A 17,063-nucleotide genomic window follows, 5' to 3' on the forward strand; every position below is an offset into this window, starting at 1 on the left:
AGGATTTCATTGGGAAAAATAATTGCTGGACAAGCAGGTAAATCAGCTTTAATTTCCGTGATAAGCTTAGCCCCACCTCATTAGGGTTGAGCTGCTTCACAAAGTCATTGAATCTATTTCTGGTCCCTCTTTAGTGTATCAGAACATCATGGATAAATCTTCCCCAGAAAAGCTCATTCTCACCCAAAAACACAGCAGTGTCCTCCAACCAGCCTGAACTGATGGTAGATCCTATTCCCAAACCAAAATAGTTATGGGTGAATGAGAACCTAAGTCAAATAACAAAGTTGTTATGCAGATGGTATTGTGTGCCCCTTGGTCTTAAGAAGTATTTCACAGCTCCAACCCTATTTGTATGTGGGATGGTGTTTTGGAGGGCAATTGCATGCATTAGGCTTGGCTTAGAAAATGGCTTTCCAAATCCCCTAACATTTTTTAGACATCCATGGTGTCCCAAATGTATGGTTGTAGGGACACCAGAAATTCCCCAATCAATGTAAATGCTCACATTCTATGTGAGGCCACTTATACCTTTCACTATAGGTCTTCTCCCTAATAGGATGTACCTTCTTTTTATATTTTGGGTAGACTATAAAGAGTGGGAATGAGTGGGAAGCATAAACTCAAATTCACTTCTATTAATCAATCCACTGCTTTTTTCCACTGGTTTTCCATACATTCACATCATCTTGTTCAAGAATCCTGACTGCTGCCAACTTATAGGTGCTAACATTATGGCGGGTGGGTTTGGTTTAACTTAACCAAGTTTCGGGGACACGGCTCCTGAATTAATATCTATTTAATATATATTCCTAAACTGTTAGCACTATGGACCCTATTCTTCCTGAAATCAGAGAGATCCCTAAGGAAAATGTTTTTGTTGCTTAATCCCTTAAGAACAAAGTATAAAACCACCTCAAAAGGTGTCTGTCACCAGGGTAAAGCATATTAAGTTAGCAAAGCAGTTAGATAAGTCAATTTCACCTATCTAACTGTGTTGCAGTTTTAATATGTTTCACCCTGGTGATAGTCTCTTCCTGGTGACCCTCTTCCTGCCGCAGGCATTTTTTGATTTTCCCCACCTTCCAAACCCCATAGCTTTGTTATTTTTCTGTTCACAGAGCCATATGAGAGGTTAATGTTTGCGGGACAAATTGTACTTTGTAATGGTACTACTGTATTTAAAGGGATCCTATCATTAAAATGTTATTTTTTCTGACTAACACATAGGAATAGCATTAAGAAAGGCTATTCTTCTCCTACCTTTAGAAGTCTTCTCCGCGGCACCATTTGGTAGAAATCCCAGTTTTCTTCTGTATGCAAATTAGTTCTCTCGCAGCACTGGGGGCGGTCCCCAGCGCTCAAACAGCACTGGGAGCATGCCCAATGCTCCGAGAGAACTCTCCAGCAACGTCTCTATCTTCTGGAACGGCCTCTCCCCATGTCTTCTTCCGGTGCTAGCTTCAAACTTCTAGGCATGCGCAGTCGGCTCTACCGTCAGACCTCAGGCAGAGCCAACTGCGCATGCCCGCCTGGTGTAAGCGGCCATTTTCTTTACTGTGTAAGTGGCCACAAGAAAATGGCCGCTTACACCAGGCGGGCATGCGCAGTCAGCTCTGCCCGAGGTTTAAAGGTTTCTCATCATTACTCTTATTCCTAGTTATTCACTGGTTCCAGCCTTGATTACTGTTATTTACTATTTCTATGCTTTGTATATGGAATGAACTGTGGCATTATACCATTTATGATACTTGGTCCTATTGTTGTCATGTATATAGTTATATTCTTATTGTGATGGTATATGCCTCTTTCTTTCCCTTCATTGTATATTATTTATATCCTGGTTCATAGTGTGTTCCCAGGTGCCAGATCTTGTCTTACTTGTCTTTATGGCATTTTTCCATCTGCCCTGCTATGATATGGTGTTTTTTATGACAATATATTTATGTATTCTTGATTAATAAATGTATTTATATTATTTTTTATATATGATTTGTGATTCTTTTTCATTCATTGGCTGTGGTCCTTTTTCCGATTTTTTTATTAGTATGTATATAGCAGCCTATTTTTGATTGGCAGTTTTTCCAATAATTGTTACAATTCCAGGGATACTGAATATAGTTTTTTTTTACATTTTATCCCCTTAAAAAATCCAAAAGTTCACAAAAAAAAAATTCTTGGAGTCGCCATATTCCATATTCTATGCTTAAATTGCTTTTTTCTGCAGGGCCAAATGTACTTTTTAGTTATAGTATTTTGGGGAATGTCTGATGTTTTGATAGTTTGTTTTCAAATTTTTATCAATGTAGAGCCTAAATGGTTTGCTGTGAAAGAGCTAGAATGTCTTCCAGCGTCTGCTAACCTATTTCAATGATGGAGAGTCTGTAACTGTACTCTTCATGAGTGAACCTGGGCCTAATCTACAGTGGTAGCCCAGGAAATGAGAAGCCCCAAAACCGACATTGCTTCCCTCTGGAATATAGTCCCTAGCAAAATTAACTGCTACACTTTCTCATTTCCCAGTGTATACTGGGAATGAAAGAACATAGCAGGAAAACCTAACTTTTTTTTCTTTATGTAAAACCTCATTCATTGTTTTTTGAAGCCAAATTATTCTTGCTCCAGGACCTTCAACCATAAGGCTCCGAAAGTAGAATTATACAGGGCGGTTGTATTGGCACTAAGTCTCAGGGCATCAGCAAAGGCATCATATAAAAAAATCAATTACCCCCTAGAGTAGAGAAAGAAGCCAAAAATGTATCTTTGGACAAACCTAAACAAATAAGAACCTCAAGCTGGTGTAACCACAATCTGAGGGCCCTAGCTACCAAAAGGGCTGGTGTAAAACTAGCAGCAAGAGCCTCCCATTTTTTCTTTAGTAGAAAACTCTCTGCTCTTTTATTTAAGGGATCCTTAAAGGGGCTCTATCACTGGGAAAAGTAATTTTAACTAATCACATCCTTGCATAGGAAAGGCTATTCCACACCTACCTTTTGTATGTAAATTGCCTCAGTGGTTTCTGAATAACTCCTTTTTTTTATTCATATGCTAATGAGCTTCCAGCCAGTACAGGAAGTTCCCAGCAGCCTCCTCTCTCCTATTATCGCCTATGTGTGTGAGGCAAACAGGAAGCTGAGTCATCATCATCATCATCAGCCTCCCATAGGAAACAACAGGAGAGGAGTGCACGATGTATCGTGCAACAGTCTAATTAGCATATGAATAAAAACTGACTTATTCAGAAACCACTGAGGCAATCTGCATACTAAAGGTAGGTGTGGGATAGACTTTCTAAAGGCTATGCAAAGATGTGATTAGTTAAAAATGACTTTTCCTAGTGATAGAGCCCCTTTAAGAGTCCCTACATCCTGAAACAAGACAGCAATTTTGGTACAGAGTTTAGCAACTGAGGCATCTTCCTCAGCTTCATCAAACAGATATTTTCTCGCAGCCAAAGGAATAACAAATTTCTTCTGAAGTATTTTCCACTTTCTCTATCAAGGCTTTTACATTTTTATGAACAGCAGAAACTCTGTTTTCTGGGACTCAGCGCCAAAACATTTTATTTTGGAGCCACAAAGGCTCCTTTGCCTTCCTCAGCTGCATAGTTGTTCTGACTGCTTTAACCAAAGATTCTAAGCCCTCAACAGGAAATAAGGATTTTCCAGCCAACTTTTCATCAGATGAGGTATCTCCAGAATCCCATCTCAATTACCATCTGAAGCCTCATCACCTCTAGGAGCATCTGGTAACTCGGTAATTTTGGCATACGAGTAGAGGCAGAACATTCTTCCACCTCTAATATTATCTAAAAGAGGATGATGATTTCTCTTGTACTTTTTTATCCAAGCAGAACTGGAAGTTTCAAATAGGTAGTCTCTAATTTCTTTTTTCATATTGCATACTCTTTATGCTTAGATTTATAGAGCCATTTCTCCTTTTAACCAGGCACTGGCATTATAGTGTCACCCTCAGCTTTCAACTGAGCCATTGGAACTTCAACAACTACTAATGGGACGCCTTCCTGAAATTCACACAGAGGCACAGCCATGCATTCTATAAATGGAGCTGACTATTAAGTAAACCTCACCAGCACATCTCACCATTGACAGGAGCCCATACCCAGAAGTAAAAGGAAGGTGGCAGTAGCATTCTCACTGCAGTGGCTCCCCACAAGAGACTTAAACTGCTTCTGGACACCAGTAGTTCTCAAAATAGGCCATTTACTCCATACAGAACTCCCAGATGCTCTCTTCAAAAGGAGAGGAAACAGAACTGGAAAGGAGGAGTGCAGCTAGTTGAGATTTCCAGGCCAGAGGGATGAGAGGTAGACTTCCAAGGGGTGTTGTCATTGATGGACGGGAAGAAAGAGTGCCTAAAACTTTTATTCAAGTCAATTAAAAAGAGTATATCAGATGATAAAAAAAGCCAACTGACATGTTCTCATGACCCATCCAATGAGCCCAAAGATTTCAATAAGGAGCAATAACATTACTGAACAAGTAGGTGAAGCAACTTCTGATTCTTCCCTTCCAGCTATTTGAGTGCCAAAACACTCAAACTCTGTCCAACAAAAGACTGCTGCCACACTTTAGTACACTGCGTTTATGAAATGCATCTAATAAAAAAAAAAAATGCAACTCCATGACATGGGTACATCTGACATCTTTGAGATCACAAGTTCCATTGGGTGAATTTCACACAAAATTTGACACAATTATGCCTTTTTAGTAAATGCTAGGTCAACTGAATGCCAAAGCATAAAAAGGGCACGTCATAAAGAGCAAAAAAATAAATAAATTGACCCCGTGTGTAGCAAACAACGATACATTAAAGGGGTTGGCCACTTTCAGACCAATATTCAGAGACAAATGTTATGTCTGTATAATAAAAAGTTGTACAATTTTCCAATATACTTTCTGTATCAATTCCTCAGTTTTCTAGATCTCTGCTTGCTGTCAATCTGTTTACTGCCAGTGGATAAGACTTTGAGCATGGTCATGTGATTTACGGTCCATGGTCATGTGATGAGTACACAGGTGCCGCTCGTTATAGTCACAGCACAGTAATCAGACACCTGCCTGGTAATCAGCTGTGCACATGTGTGCTCATCACATGACCATGGACCGTAAATCACATGACCATAGTCAGAGTTTTATCCTCTAGAAGTAAAAGAATGAATGACAGCAAGCCGAAATCTAGAAAACTGTGAGGAATTGATACAGAAAGTATATTGGGAAATTGTATATCTTTTTATTGTACATTTGTTTGTCAATATTGGTCTGAAAGTGGCCAACCCCTTTAAGGCTGATGCCCTACATTGCGTAAATGCAGCTTTTTTTGTAGCAGATTGTTGTTTTTTTGATCCAAAGCCAGAAGTCGATTGAGCAGAAGAAGCTTCTAATATATTCTTTTGGTAGCCATTCTTGGCTTATGCTCAAAAAAAAAAAAAGCTGCGTTTCTGCAATGTGGGGACTCAGCCTTAGGCTAAGGCCCTACATATGTAATTGCTGCAGAAAGGTAGGACACAAAGATTACTCTTATTGGCAATAGGATTTTCTCAATCCCATGAGAGCACCCATAAAAGAGAGGAGGATCTGACTACAAGGACAGGTAACCCATACTTCCCCTGTTAGAGTAACCTGTCTAACACCCCCTACGCCCAACAGCAGCACAACTGGGGTATTCCTGCCCCTATGAGCTGTTAGGACAGGTGGAATTTTTAATTACCTAACAGCTTTGACCCCTATAAGTGGGACAGGACAGGTGGTTGGGGAGAGGTGTTCTGGCTTCTTACAGGGGTCAGGGCTCCCTCTCCCCCCCTAATTCTTACCTTAAGCTTGCTTCTGGTCCACACTCCTGCCTGTCGGCCCCCCTCCGCGATTGCCGGCTCCAGCGGACATAGGCGCTCGCCGAAGCCAGAGGGGGGGAACTTTTTCTTTACGGCGGGTGGAACATCATTTCGTGGCCGGGTTTCCAGCGGTGTGCCTACCCAGGCACACACTTCCGGCCGCACATGCGCAGTAGGTCGCGGCCCGTTTCTGGCCACGGCCTGAAGCTGGGAAACATTATTTTGCAGATCTAGTCCACTAGCCGGACTCTAAAACCAATACTCTGCTCCCCTCCTCCCTAGGGCTACTGTAGGGGGGGCAGTAACCCGGATTTGTGCTGAGGGCGGCGCTTCGGCTTCTGGCCCCGCCGCTTCCTCCTGAGGTCCTTTATAACCCCCCCTCCACCACCTAGTCTTTGTCTGTCGCTCCGGTTACAGGCACCTACTCAAGCACTCTGTGTCAGAGTAGTTTCTTTGCTTGCTGTTGCATTGCAGTTTACTTTGTTGAAACAAAGTTCTTCTTGTGAGGTCTGGTGGAGGGGGAGGGGAGGGTGGTTCCCTACTGATTTAAGGATATTGATTTTTTTGTCTCTTCTTTCCTAGAAATGTCATCTTCATCCTCTTCTGCCCTTCCTCCCAGGAGAAAGAGTGCGTCCAAGAGGAGACATCTGGCCTGTGCCAAATGCAGGATTCCGTTGCCAGACGCCTGTGAGTACAGGTTTTGCCAGGGATGCAGAGCTCCAGCCTCTGAGGCCACTCCTAATCGAGAAGTGGTGTCATGGGTTAAGGACTTTGTGTCACAATCTATGAGGAAGGTGGAGGACATCGTATCCCACCTGGCAAAAAGGCCTCGCCTGAAGTCAGCTGAACCTTCTCCCCCCCCCCGGAAAAGCTACACATCAGGGAGGTGGACTCCTCCTCCGAAGACCTGGAGGAGACGGAGAAGGAGATCTTCCCACTAGAGAAGATGCTTAGGCTCTTTAAAATAATCAAGCCCAGGGACCGTGAGGCTGGCGAGGGGCCGAGTCATAGGCCGAAAACCTTCAGAGGCAGCTCAGACCTAGTGCGCACCATGGAGGGAGAGTGGAGACGTCCCGAGAGGGCGTTTGTGCCGTCTAAAAGATTTGGGGCTCTGTTCCCTACCACTGAATCCCAGCTGGGGGCCTGGGGTCCGCCACCCAAGGTGAACATAGCAGTGGCGAAGCTCTCCCGGTGCACGGTGCTCCCCGCTGAAGATAGCTCGGGTCTTCGTGATCCCATTGACCGGCGGGCTGAGGGATCCCTGAGGCGTGCTTATGCAGCATCCTCCGTTCAAGCCTCGGTGGCCATCGCAGCTAATGAGGTTGTCTCTGGCCTCCAATCAGAATTGCGTACCCTCACTAGGGATATAGACGCAGGAGTAGATAGGGACGATCTCCTCTCTGCTGTTAAAGACATCAGCTTGCTGGTGGACCACCTTTCGGAGGCTGCTCAATTCCAGTCAAGGCTGGCGGCCAGAGCAATGGCACTTACTACGGCGGCCAGACGTCCTTTGTGGCTGAAGCCATGGCGAGTGGACAACCCATCAAATTTTAGCCTCTGCTCGCTCCCCTTTGAACCTGGGAGGCTCTTCGGCAGAGAGCTGGACCGTATAATAGAGGGTCTCGCTGATTCGAAGGGGAAGAATCTCCCCCAGCCTGCTGAGAGGCGAAGATCCTTTCGGGGACGCGGATCCTCCCAGAGAGGCTCCAGAGGCGCGCTGGACCTCAGTCCAGAGGTAGAGGACGTGGTACCTCCCGTGAGCGCAGGAAGACCCTCTGACGGTGCTACTTCCCTCCTCCAATCCCCTCCGAAGTAGGCAGCCGCCTTTCCTATCATGCAGCTGCCTGGCTCCTGCACACCCAGGACCCCTGGGTCATCCAAACTGTGCAGAAAGGCTACAGGATAGGCTTCACATCTCGTCCTGTGGACAAATTTATAACAACTCGCCCCAAACAACTTCATCTGGAGAAGGCAGTTCAAGAGTACGTGGACAAAGCGGCGCTAGAACCGGTTCCTCAAGCGGAACGAGGCCAGGGTGTCTACTGTCCAGGTTTTTCTGGTACCCAAGACCTCGGGCGGATGGCGAATGATCATAGATCTCAAATACCTGAATCAGTTTATCCGCAAGGTGCGTTTCCACATGGAAACCATCAAGTCTGTGCTACCTTTCCTGCAACCTGGAGATCACTTCGTCACCCTGGACCTAAGGGATGCTTATCTCCACGTACCTATCTATCCTGCACACAGGAAGTTTCTAAGAGTCGCTATATACATAGACAGGAGACTTCTATACCTTCAATTCACCGCCCTCCCATTCGGCATATCCTCAGCCCCCCACACCTTCACAAAGGTGATAGCTCCGGTCGCTGCCGCCCTGCACCTCCAAAGGATCTCCATAGTCCCATATCTGGACGACTGGCTCCTCAAGGCTCCGTCAAAGGAGGTCCTCACCACGCAGGTACAGACCGTAGTAGCTTTGCTAAGCTAGCTGAGTTGGCTAATAAACTGGCAGAAATCAGTCGTGATTTCATCTACACGAATCCAGTTCCTGGGTTTCATTTTAGACTATCTCAACATGACGATCTCTCTGCCCTTTCCTCGCAAGGAAAAGATTGCTCGGGCGGTTCATCATCTCTCCGTCACCAGGAAGGTTACGATCAGGACGGCCATGAAAGTCCTAGGCTTGATGTCCGCCTCCATAGAAGCAGTCCCCTGGGCCCTGTGGCACATGCGCCCACTGCAGAACGAGATCTTGAGAGTCTGGAATCACAGTCCTTCAGGAGTACAGAAGCCTATCCAGCTAACCATCAGCACCAGACGCTCACTAGCCTGGTGGTCCCATCTACACGATGGGCAGTCCTCGGTCAGGTTCACCTCGGCCCTGTTGACAACAGATGCCTCCCTTACAGGATGGGGAGCTCATCTGGGGGAGACCCCGGTATAAGGTACATGGAATCATCTGGAGAGAATGCACTCATCCAATTGGCGCGAGCTTACGACAGTTCACCGAGCACTTCTGACGTTAGCGCCTGTTCTGCGGGGGAAAGCAGTCAAGATTCGGACAGACAACCTGACGGCGGTCCATTACATCAACAAGCAGGGGGGGACCAGATCCCCCTCCCTTCTACAGGTCACCAACTTAATCTTCGCCTGGGCAGAACAGAATCTTCTCCAGTTGACAGCTGTACACATCCGAGGTTGTCTGAATATCCTGGCGGATCAACTCAGCAGAGGTATGACAACCTCAGGAGAATGGTCTCTAAATCAAGACATCTTTCACCAGCTCACCGAGATGTGGGGTCTCCCCGAGGTGGATCTGATGGCCACCCAATACACCGCCAAAGTAGAAAGGTTCTGCTCCCTGTACCGGGAAGACAACCCTTTGGCGGTGGATGCCCTGTCAACACCTTGGAGGTTCAAACTGGCATATGTTTTTCCTCCCTTTCCGATGATTCCGAAGGTATTGGCAAAACTCAGGCAGGACCAGACTTCGGCAATAGTGATCATGCCGTTCTGGCCAAAAAGGGCATGGTTCACCGACCTCATCCTTATGAGTCGAGCGGACTACTGGAGGCTTCCAACTGTCCGAAACCTGGTAACTCTAAACGGCCGGCCGTGCCAGGGCCTGGACAAGTTCAACCTCACTGCCTGGAGGTTAACAATGCTGTATGTGGAGAAGGAGGATTGTCCCAGGGAGTGCTAAGGACCCTAGCACATTCAAGAGCAGAATCAACTAATCAGAGCTACCAAAGGATCGCCCGGATATTCCGGAGTTGGTGTACAGGTAAGCAATGCGACCCCAACAGAAATTCAGTCTTAGAATTCCTACAAGACAGTATAGAAAGAGGGTTAGCTCCCGCTACCCTGAAGGTTCAAGTGTCAGCTCTGTCTGCTCTCTTGGAGACCAGATTATCTCAGGATCCTCTCATTAAACAGTTCCTGAGAGGGGCTGCTAGGCTCCGCCCAAGGTCTCTGTGTTCCTCCGAACCCTTTCTAAGCTTCTTTCCAGACAGAGTACAGCTGAGGTTCGTCCCAGGATTCTTGCCAAAGGTACCCACTCTTCAGAATTAGAGATGAGCAAGTACTGTTTGGATCAGCTGATCCGAACAGCGCGCTCACATAGAAATGAATGGACGTAGCCGGCACGCGGGGGGTTAAGCGGCCGGCCGCCGTCAAAGCGGAAGTACCAGGTGCATCCATTCATTTCTATGGAGCGTGCTGTTCGGATCAGCTTGTCCGAACAGTACTCGCTCATCTCTATTCAGCCTTTTTTCCCTCTCCCACCTCTGAGTGGGAAGAGAAGATGCACAAATTGGACTTGGTGAGAGCATTACGGATCTACCTGGAGCGCCCTTCCGAAAATCAGAGAATTTGCTAGTCAACGTGTTTGGCCACAATAGAGGTGCCAAAGCGTCCAAACCAACTCTGTCAAGATGGATCAGAGAAGCCATTATCTGCTCCCTACGTGCTCAAGATCTCCCGATACCAGACTTTGTCCGTGCCCATGCCACCCGTGCAGTGGCAACATCTTGGGCCGAAAGGCGATCCCTTTCCTTGGAGCAGATATATGCCGCGGCTTCCCGGCGTTCGCATCTAACTTTTGCCAAGCATTATAGACTGGATTGGCGGTCGACGGAGTCTACAGCGTTTGGACATTCGGTGTTGGCATCAGCCTGCCAGGATCACCCACCCTAGGGTAAAAGCTATACTTGCTAAATCCCCAGTTGTGCTGCTGTTGAGCATAGGGAATGAAAGATTATGAATGATAATGTTTTCTCTTAGCCCAAACAGCAGCACAAGGCTCCCTCCCTATGCTGTTTTTGTACTATGTTGTATTATTTCTGTGAAATATACACAGTACTTTATGCTTGATACTAACACAATGGGGAGTTGGTCTTCCGACCTCTTATAGGGGTCAAAACGGTTAGGAAATTAAAAATTCCACCTCTCCTAACCGTTCATAGGGGCAGGAATACCCCAGTTGTGCTGCTGTTTGGGCTAAGGGAAAACAGATCATTCATAATCTTTCAATCTTTTTGGACATCATCTTACCTTCAAGTGTAGCTACCAAGCATAGGCAATGCAGCAGGCGATCTCCAGCACAAATTTTTATTTTTCTAACTTTCAAATGCAGAAAACAAAAAAGGTAGGAATGACAGATCACACAGATATACCAGAGATGATTAGAACACTATCAGGGAGGGGTGACAGCATCTAGTACCTTACAGCCTAAAGAAACATTTGACACCCCAAAGTGCAACCAATAATGCCTGAAGGTTGATGGAGAGGACCACACATCGCTAATCTAGTCTTCTCTCTGCCCAGGACGTGACCATAGAATCTGGTAGAATCAGGGCAGCTTAATCACAGGGCAAATGGTGCACCGTTGGGACAGTCCAGCATATTCAGTGCAGTCTCTGTTTCCTAAAGTGGGTTGGGCAGTCCCCTGACCTGGGCACTAGACTTTCTGCCTGATAACGGAGATTGGGGTCTCCACTTACCATTGTATCAACATGCAGCCTAACTGTTGAAGCTCATGACAGAGCAGGGGGCTGTAAAGGTCACTGCTCTGCCATAGAAGACTGTGACAAGCAGAATATCCTGGGATGACTACATCACACCACCTATGCCAGACCTGCATTACCCTCTCATTGGGTGATCATGGATTATGGAGAGTAAAAGGCAAGGGCATTAACGGCTGAGAACTCATAAGTATTTATAATTAGGGGAAAATATATTTAATGAGGGCTATTATAAAAAGAGTTTTTATAAAGGTGGCTATTATAATGGGGAATAATCGTTAAAGGATTTGTCCTTGATAAAGATACATTTCTACACTAAACACCCTCTGCCCTCCTACTTTTTAAACAAAATCACTCAAAACATTGCTAAAGAGGTATTTGGGTGTACTACTTAACCCATTAATAGCACTAACAGACCTTGTTTGTGGGCCCCAGCTGAAACCCATGCTAGGCACACTGCTGCGATGCAGGACACAGGCTTTTAAGTAGATATATAGGGGGATACAGTTACTACTTTTGCAGAGTATAAACCTCTTGTAAATCCACCCCCCTTTGACAATATTGTCACACTTGAGCACCAGTGTCAGAATGAGACTGCATTGTTCTCCAGAAATAACCAATAGATTAAAGTTACACACATCACAAGTGAATTTTTAATTTTTTTTTTTTTTTTATTACAAATAGCAAACATTGGACATGTAATGCAGTAAAAGTCACAAGGTATCAGTACAGTTTTCTTTTTTTATAAACAATTGGATGAACATAAAACCACTGTATACAGATGGATGGAAACCATAAAAAATAAAAACAAGGGGTAGGTACTATTTACAGAAAGACATCATTGTGCCTTGTACACAAGTCCTCAAAAGTATTTGTAGATTTAACTCAGACCTGGATGACTTGTGTAGCCAGTCCTCTGCGCCTACAAAAGAAACAATGGCATTAAATACTTGTAATGGCGTTTGAGCTTTTGTTTTTTTAACAGAATTACATCCTAATAAATCATATGCACATCCTCCTCACTTGGCAAGGCCTTTTACCCCCTCTAATTCCAAGGTGTCCGCTATGAAGTGACATTTATTTATGTGCATATGACCTTGCCAACATGTCACCCTCACTTTATAAAGATCCTTTGCAGACTTCACTATATGCTATAAAGAAAAGAAGCAAGCATTAAATCCTAAAAATCAGAGCGTTTAATAAGATCCAAATATTAAGCTGTAATAGGCATCTAAACTTTAAACTCCTGTAAAAAATTTAAATTGAACGTTAACAAAAAGACTTAAGATGATAAAGAAGCCAAAGTCTGAAGTGGTTTTTCCCCCAGTTTAATCTTTACGCTGGTACATGAAGTTGGAAGAGACCATACCACAGGACAGCGGTTTCTGGTGTACGCCTTGCGCTCTGCCCACAACGTGCGACCCCAGAGATAGACGTGGTCAGGGTGACACACGGCCTGCAATGAAGTTCCCGCTGGCGGGTACAAACAAGGTATAATGTCAGAGTTAGAAGACAACATTCTTCTTTACCTTAAGTTGTACCCATTTCAGTACTTTACCTGGTATTAATTTAATAAAAATTGCTTATTTATTCCATAGAGTCTGGCATAAAGACCAGAATACCCCAATTAAAGAAACTGCATAATCTTACCAGGGAAAAACATTTAAGGTCGTGTCTTTTAAGTTAAAGTTCTATAAAAACATACAATTTAATGAATTACAACAAATACATTTATTAAAGATGAGGCCACACGCAGTTTACGTTATCTTTATTAATAAAAATGCTCAAAATATGTAACTTATCTGAAAATTCCTCCATACACACCTTATGTGAAGATCACAGCCCTTAGTATGGCTGATAGTTGTTTTGATGGTTTCCACCTCCTCGGGATGCTTTTCCGTATGTGCTTTGTTGACCTACATTAAAGCATCAATAATCAATAATTAAAATAAAGTTCACTGAAGCTTACGGACCAAACCATGCAGCCAGGAACTGTAAGCAAGGGATGCTGAGCCGACTTACAGTCCCGTAGTTTATATACAGTACGAGTCCTAGATATTTCTAATTGGTAAACTTCTATAGCTTTACTCACTCAATTCCTACCAAATCAACTCACCACTGTAGTCTGTGTAACCTTGGTTGTTGTATCCACTATAACTTCCATAGTTGTAGCCAGAATAATCATAACCACCATAGTTATTGTACCCAGGGTCACTGTACGAGCTGCTGCCACTGCTGCCGTAGTTTCCATACCCTTGATCGTAGTAGTTATTGTATCCTTGGTTCCAACTTTGTGTTTGGCCTTAAATCAAATTCATGTCACAATCAGACATTGGTAGCACAGTTATTGCAAACACACAGCCATCAAACAGGTCTAAAATAATTATGTGTGTTTTAAAGTTCAGGTAAACCATAGAGACTAGAAAGGATATTTTTCTTAGGCTTACCCATGTAAATAGGGTTTTCAAGATCTTTTACTGAGCTCTTTTAAAGATGTCACCATATCAAACTGGTGGGGGGTCTGACTGGTACCTTCTTGCCAACCTCTTGAGTGTGTGGGCCCTAACTGAAATATTCAAGTGGCAGGAGGTATTGTACCAGGGAACAAGACACCCATTTTAAAAGACTCCTTGGACAGTAAAAAGTAGAGGGGAGGGGGGAAATCCTCCCCAATAATTCAAATAAAACCACACACATTAAATATAACCACATGTGTAAAAGTTACCATAGGCAAGAAATTACTACAAATATGTGATCTACAAAACCTCTACGAAAAAAAAATAAATACACAAATGTCTGAATATAGCATCCCCACGTAAATCAACTTCAAAGTTATATTTGTAGAAGTGATTAAATAAAACCTAGATACTGAGGTTACCGCAATATCATTAGCTGTCAAGTAAGAGTTCCACATCCAAAACATGGCCATATTAAAACAAGAAACTGCCAGGCCTCACCATCCAAGCTAGGCAGCAACGTTAAAGAGTTAAACACTACAACTGCACATTGCAACAAGTCTTCAGTCAGTTTACAGAGTGTACAGAGCTCAGACAGAACCCTGAGATGGGAAGGGGGGTGGTGGTGGAAGGAGCATGTTTATTGCCTCATTTTATGCAAGGGAAAAGTCTTGAAAACCAGCAGCAGAAAGGTTCTCTCACTAAGGAGCAGCAGTTATTATGCCTTTACCACTAGCCTCCTTCATAGACTAATACGCAAATAAGGCAGCTTAATAAGTGAAGGAGTCATTTAAGATATAATAGGCTTCTTTTAGTCACCTGTACTTATTTCACTTATGAAATACTTTATAATTGGATGTATGCCGCAACACTTGACAGTTCACCAAGTTGTTTCTATCAAGTGTGTCTTGCCCTTTCAAAACATGCCACCAGTCAATACTACATACCTCCTCTGCCTCTCCCTCGTCCACCTCCTCGTCCATTAGAGGCTCCTCTTCCTCCTTTCTGTTGTTGCTGTCTGTAGAGTTCTTTGGGTTGTGCAACTTTGATCTCACACTGAAGAGAGAATGTTGCAATAAGTACCAGGCAGAGTAGGGTATAGTACGTATGTTAAGGAAAACTGACTGCAGCACCATTCACACCCACCTTTCCTGAACCAATCTGGTGGTATCTGCTTTCCAGAAGCTTTTTCACTGGTTCTTCATCTGTGTATGTAATGAAGCAAAAGCCTCTCCTCTCATTTGTTTTTGTGTCCATTGGGAGTTCAATATTTTCAATCTAAAAAAATAAATTAAAAAAAAAAAAAAAAAAAGCTAAGTAAGCTCTGTACAGCATGTACTAATGGAAGTCACACTAAAGAGCTAATATTGTCGGATGTACAAGCCACACATGACCACTGAGGCCAAACAGTTGCCTCAAGAAGGGAATCAGGGACATTACTACCTGTGATGTCCTTGGCTGTCTTACTGAGACCATTGATTGGCCAGCAAGGAATTCAATTGAGCTGAACTGCCTTTGGAGGACACTAGAGCATCAGGGACAGTTTTTTTTTCACTTCTCCTAGCCTAATTAGAAAATAATGTGTAGTCTAGGGAACCTCTAAACTTTTTGTGGGCATCTTATTTGTACAGCGTTCACTGTGAGGGTAATTATAATGATTGTGACTTGATTTAGCCTGTACAATTTATTCCATTTTGAGGTTACATCTCGTTGCCAAACCACCATCATCCCACCTGTCACTAGAATACATACAGCACCTAAGGGGTTAGGCTTCCTGAATTAGGGTTTACAGAGCTGGCTAAAATCCTGAGCATATTCCTATACACAACTTATCAATTAGGTTAAAAAGAACCTCATGTCAGGCACATGAAGTTTTATATACCGCTAGAAAGCCAACACTGCGTCTACTTCAGCGCACAGTCGGCTTTCCCCATCATGCGCCCCTCGGCTAGAGATATCCTTGCTGTAACGGAAATGATCTCAGCCCACTGTCAGAAGCAGCGTTCCTGACAGTCTAGCTAGTCCATAGCTCTGTACTGTCAGAGGGGGCGTTCCTTTCCACCCAGCAATGATGCTGAGCAACGAGGAATGCGCTATCCACCCTTCCCCTACTAATCTATGGATGAGAACAGTCAGGAGGAGAGTTCCTCACAGCCCAGGTAGACTGTCAGGAACGTCCTTCTGACAGTGGGCTAAGATTGTTGCAGTTATAACAGCAAGGATATCTCCAGCCCTGGGGAACATAACAGGAAAGTGACAGTGTGGTGAATTCAGCACACTGCTGGCATTCTAGCAGTATATAAAACAGTAGGTGCCCGAGGATCTCAAAGGTCCACTTTAAGCTAGAGTTAAAAGATAGTCTACTTACATCTCCAAATCCTCCAAAATATTCTTTGATCTGCTCCTCTGTGGTGTCAGGGCTCAGGCCACCAACAAAAACCTTCTTTGGAGGCTCCTTCCCCTTTAACGCCTTGGCTCTTTTAGGGTCGATCAGTTTACCATCTAGTTTGTGTTCCTTGGTTTCTAAGACCTATAATACAGATAGGGGTCAGCCAGCTTCAATCCCAAGTGTGCTCAGATATCACAGATAAAGAAGACACCATTACCTTGTCTACACTTATTGCATCCTTGAACAGGACAAAGCCAAAGCCTCTGGATCGCCCGGTAACGGGGTCTGTCTTGATGGTACAGTCCACAACTTCACCGAAACGGGACAGGTATTCTGTTAGGTCCTTCTTACTGGTGTCCCAGCTCAGGCCCCCGATGAACATCTTCCTGTAATCACATATCACGTGATCAGCCTGGTTGCATTGTTACATTCCAGCCGGAACTATTGGCCGCCACCAGTGATGACGTCACGGTCCCGTGTAGGTCTACCGAGGCGCTAATCGCCACAGTCTACGATAGGCTACTTTTTAACAGCGCCCCCTGTGGTCACATAGCTAACAGATCACATCGCAAACAAGGAGTAAGCCATCAGCTCTAAAGCACCCCTCCCCCATTACACGTCTACAAGGCCAGCACGTAAGCGCCACACGCGTCTGAGGACCGCCGCCCACTCTTACCCTTCATCCTGCTGATTCTTGCTGGCGTTGATCTTGGAGCCCTCGGAGAACTGGTCCATAGCTTCGAATCCACTCATATTTGTAATGGGCGATTCCACAGACTAGAATACTAAGCACGTAAGCTACCGCAGTCTACAACGGAAAAGATCCTATAGCTGCCCGCCCTCCC

The 17,063-nt window shown here is 44.5% G+C and overlaps 1 protein-coding gene across 4 annotated transcripts; it reads right to left on the reverse strand.

The window, feature by feature from the left end:
• Positions 1-12,038: 12,038 nt before the first annotated feature.
• On the reverse strand, positions 12,039-17,057 carry HNRNPDL (heterogeneous nuclear ribonucleoprotein D like). 4 transcript variants are annotated; one of them, XR_012717336.1, is made up of 9 exons: positions 16,895-17,054; positions 16,436-16,604; positions 16,198-16,359; positions 14,976-15,107; positions 14,777-14,885; positions 13,490-13,675; positions 13,198-13,289; positions 12,743-12,846; positions 12,040-12,295 (listed from the first exon to the last, which is right to left on the reverse strand). XR_012717336.1 is itself a non-coding variant. In XM_075283986.1 (8 exons), the coding sequence occupies exons 1-7, from the start codon at positions 16,969-16,971 to the stop codon at positions 13,219-13,221; spliced, it is 882 nt and encodes a 293-aa protein (XP_075140087.1). In that variant the 5' UTR covers positions 16,972-17,057; the 3' UTR covers positions 12,039-12,295; positions 13,198-13,218. The 4 variants fall into 4 exon arrangements, 3 of the variants coding, with proteins under 3 accessions (XP_075140087.1, XP_075140097.1, XP_075140072.1); XM_075283986.1 differs by lacking the exon at positions 12,743-12,846 and having other exon boundaries at positions 12,039-12,295; positions 14,801-14,885; positions 16,895-17,057; XM_075283996.1 differs by lacking the exon at positions 12,743-12,846 and having other exon boundaries at positions 16,895-16,994.
• Between the last annotated feature and the right edge of the window lie 6 nt (positions 17,058-17,063).

Source organism: Leptodactylus fuscus, chromosome 1 (genome assembly GCF_031893055.1).
Source record: "Leptodactylus fuscus isolate aLepFus1 chromosome 1, aLepFus1.hap2, whole genome shotgun sequence".
Taxonomy (NCBI): Eukaryota; Metazoa; Chordata; class Amphibia; order Anura; family Leptodactylidae; genus Leptodactylus; species Leptodactylus fuscus.